This window comes from Vollenhovia emeryi, unplaced genomic scaffold, assembly GCF_000949405.1.
Source record: "Vollenhovia emeryi isolate VEMERY1.0 unplaced genomic scaffold, V.emery_V1.0 DF943426.1, whole genome shotgun sequence".
Classification (NCBI taxonomy): domain Eukaryota; kingdom Metazoa; phylum Arthropoda; class Insecta; order Hymenoptera; family Formicidae; genus Vollenhovia; species Vollenhovia emeryi.
In genome coordinates, this window is record NW_011962940.1 from 1 (window position 1) to 3,049 (window position 3,049).

At 36.0% G+C, this 3,049-nt stretch overlaps 1 protein-coding gene across 1 annotated transcript; it reads left to right on the forward strand.

The window, feature by feature from the left end:
• Nucleotides 1–1,135: 1,135 nt before the first annotated feature.
• LOC105565779 (putative nuclease HARBI1) lies at nucleotides 1,136–2,876 on the forward strand (the record flags this gene model as incomplete). Its single annotated transcript, XM_012019252.1, has 5 exons — nucleotides 1,136–1,649; nucleotides 1,716–1,740; nucleotides 1,803–2,099; nucleotides 2,312–2,430; nucleotides 2,544–2,876. Coding segments are annotated over exons 1-5 (1,006 nt in total), but the record flags the coding sequence as incomplete, so codon positions are not given.
• Between the last annotated feature and the right edge of the window lie 173 nt (nucleotides 2,877–3,049).

Below are 3,049 nucleotides of genomic sequence, written 5' to 3' on the forward strand. Positions count from 1 at the left end.
TACACCTAGACACCGAAAACTACGGAGCGCACTGTCTGGACGTCGTCATCGGCGACCTGGGATACGTGGACATCGAGTTGAAGGTATTAATACACCTAGACACCGAAAACTACGGAGCGCACTGTCTGGACGTCGTCATCGGCGACCTGGGATACGTGGACATCGAGATCAAGGTATTAATACACCTAGACACCGAAAACTACGGAGCGCACTGTCTGGACGTCGTCAACGGCGACCTGGGATACGTGGACATCGAGTTCAAGGTATTAATACACCTAGATATATCAATCACGAGACATCACGAGACACGTTATCACGAGACACGTTATTATTAAATAAATCGGCACAATAAGATTAGGTTCACTCTATTTACCGGCGCTCGTATAAGTCGGTAACGTTAGTCACGTCAGCCGAGCTTGCGAGCGCCACGTGCGGCAGAAATATGTAATGGAATTCTGGTGGTTGACGACGACGACGACGACGTGGACCTTTGACTATATAATCATGGACTGCTAGTTGCCTCCACTTTGCCTGGTCTAACACGTAATCAACATCACGAGTGCCGCCATAGGATAAATGGCGGAAAATCTAAACACTAAGTCAGATTTAATGGTAAAACAGGACAGAAGACAGAGATAGAATATAGCTGTTTTATCATGTTTATCAGAGTTCAGAACCAATTATAATATAATTGGTTCTGAACTCTGATAAACATGATAAAACAGCACGACATAAGCTATATTCTATCTCTGTCTTCTGTCCTGTTTTACCATTAAATCTGACTTAGTGTTTCGATTTTCTGCCATTTATCCTATGGTGGCGCTCGTGATGTTGATCACAGCCTGAATGCGGCAACTAGCAGTCCATGATTATATAGTCAAAGACGTGGACGATGTTTCTTAAACGCGAATTCGTAACTGCGAACTCTGCATTGCAAGCAATATCTCCACACACGGGGCACGTAGGAGAAAAGTAAAAACACTTTTATTATACAAATCGTACCCAAGCTATCGATTAAGCGCAGTCTCAAGTTCGTCGGATCAGCCGTTGTTGAGATCCGAAAATCTGAGGGCCCGTCAACTCGTGTACTCGCGTAAACTTACACGGTTGGTGTCGCGCGCGTGGTTAGGCTTGTCGCTTATACTTAGGCCCGGTTGCACCAACGTTATTTCGGCCTTAAGTGAGACTTAAAATTTTAAGTTTGTTGCACCAAAGTGTAAGCGACACTTAATATGGCTTAACTTACACTTATTTTAAGCGATGGTTTCAGTACCGCTTAAGAGATTTTAAGGAACATAAATCGCATTTTATTGGTCGGATTGGTCCTGTGTCACTATCGCGTATTTTACGTGGTCTACAATAGTACGTGAAGTAAGCCGGGAGTAGGGTTCGCGCATTAATTATTGAAGTAGAAAAAATGGATTTAGATTTTGATGTATTGGAAGATGATGAATTAGACGCATTCGATTTAATTGTTTATGGAATACCACGAAATGTTCGTGTACGTGCTAATTATTTTGAAAAATATGACGAATTAAATTTTTTCAGAAGGTTTCGGTTAGAGAAACAGTCTGTTATAAATATATTAGAACAAATTGAAGATCATATAAAGTATATACACATAACAGGTAAATGTTATACTCTTATTAGTTCGAGATGAATAGGTTAGAATTGTTTTTCACGTTCCACGCATTACAAGGTAAAATGTGTAACAGTTTTACAGTCTGTTAACAACAATATGTATTTATGTATTATAATATGTTACTATAATTATAATAAAAAGTAATTTTGCAATCTTTTAGAAATAATTTGGTTACACCAATGCAACAGTTGCTTATTACTTTACGTTTCTACGCAACTAATGGATTTTTTATCACAATGGGTGACTATGGTGGAATGGACAAATCTACAGTTTCAAGAATAGTTGTTAGAGTATCTGAAGCTATAGCTTCCTTGGCACATATTTACATAAAATTACCACAAACACAAGAAGATATTTTACAAGCTCAAAGAGATTTTTTTAAAATTGCTGCATTTCCTAAAGTAATTGGTGCCATTGATTGCACACATGTAAGAATACAATCTCCAGGTATGTTTAGGTATTCAATATATTTTATCAAAATAGAATTTGTTTCTTGAAATATTTTTAAATATTGATTATAACGAACACACACACACACACACACACACACACACACATATAAATATATATATATAATATAATGTAAATAGGTGGTGATGATGCAGAAATATTTAGAAATAGAAAATCATTTTTTTCCTTAAACGTACAAGTTGTGGCAAATGCAAACAGAGAAATAATTGACATTGTAGCTCGATGGCCAGGCTCAGTTCATGACTCAACAATATTTCAGAACAGTAATTTAAGAATGTTATTTGAAACAAATCATTTTCACAACTGTTTATTATTAGGTATGTGGTTTTATTTAGAAAATAATATATTTTAATTAATATTATTATAATAGTTATAACTCTATTTAAGTTTAATTAACTATTTTCTGACACGTAGTAAAACTTTGTTTTAGGCGATAGCGCCTATCCTGCAAAACCTTATTTATTTACGCCATTATTAAATCCTGAAGGCCGTGCTCAACAATTGTATAACGAATCACATATTCGAACACGAACCATAGTCGAACACACATTCGGTATCTGGAAACGTAGATTTCCAATATTAGCATTTGGAAGTCGCTTAAAAATCAGCACAGTAATGACAATAATAATAGCGAGTGCTGTGTTACATAATATAGCACGACGTCGAGGGGAAGATATTCCTCCACCTGTTGATGATGAAAACCTGCATATTTTGGAAAATATCGCAAATAATAATGCAAATCCTCATTTTCAAAATGAAGCAGGTAATGCAGGTCTACTAGCGCGTAATATATTAATCAACGAATACTTTAATAATTTACGTCAATAAGATATAAAGTGTGTTTATTAAATATATAACTATTATTTTGTAAGTATTATTTTTGTACACAAATACATGACAAAATAACCCAGATAACAATGTACTTCCACGGAACTA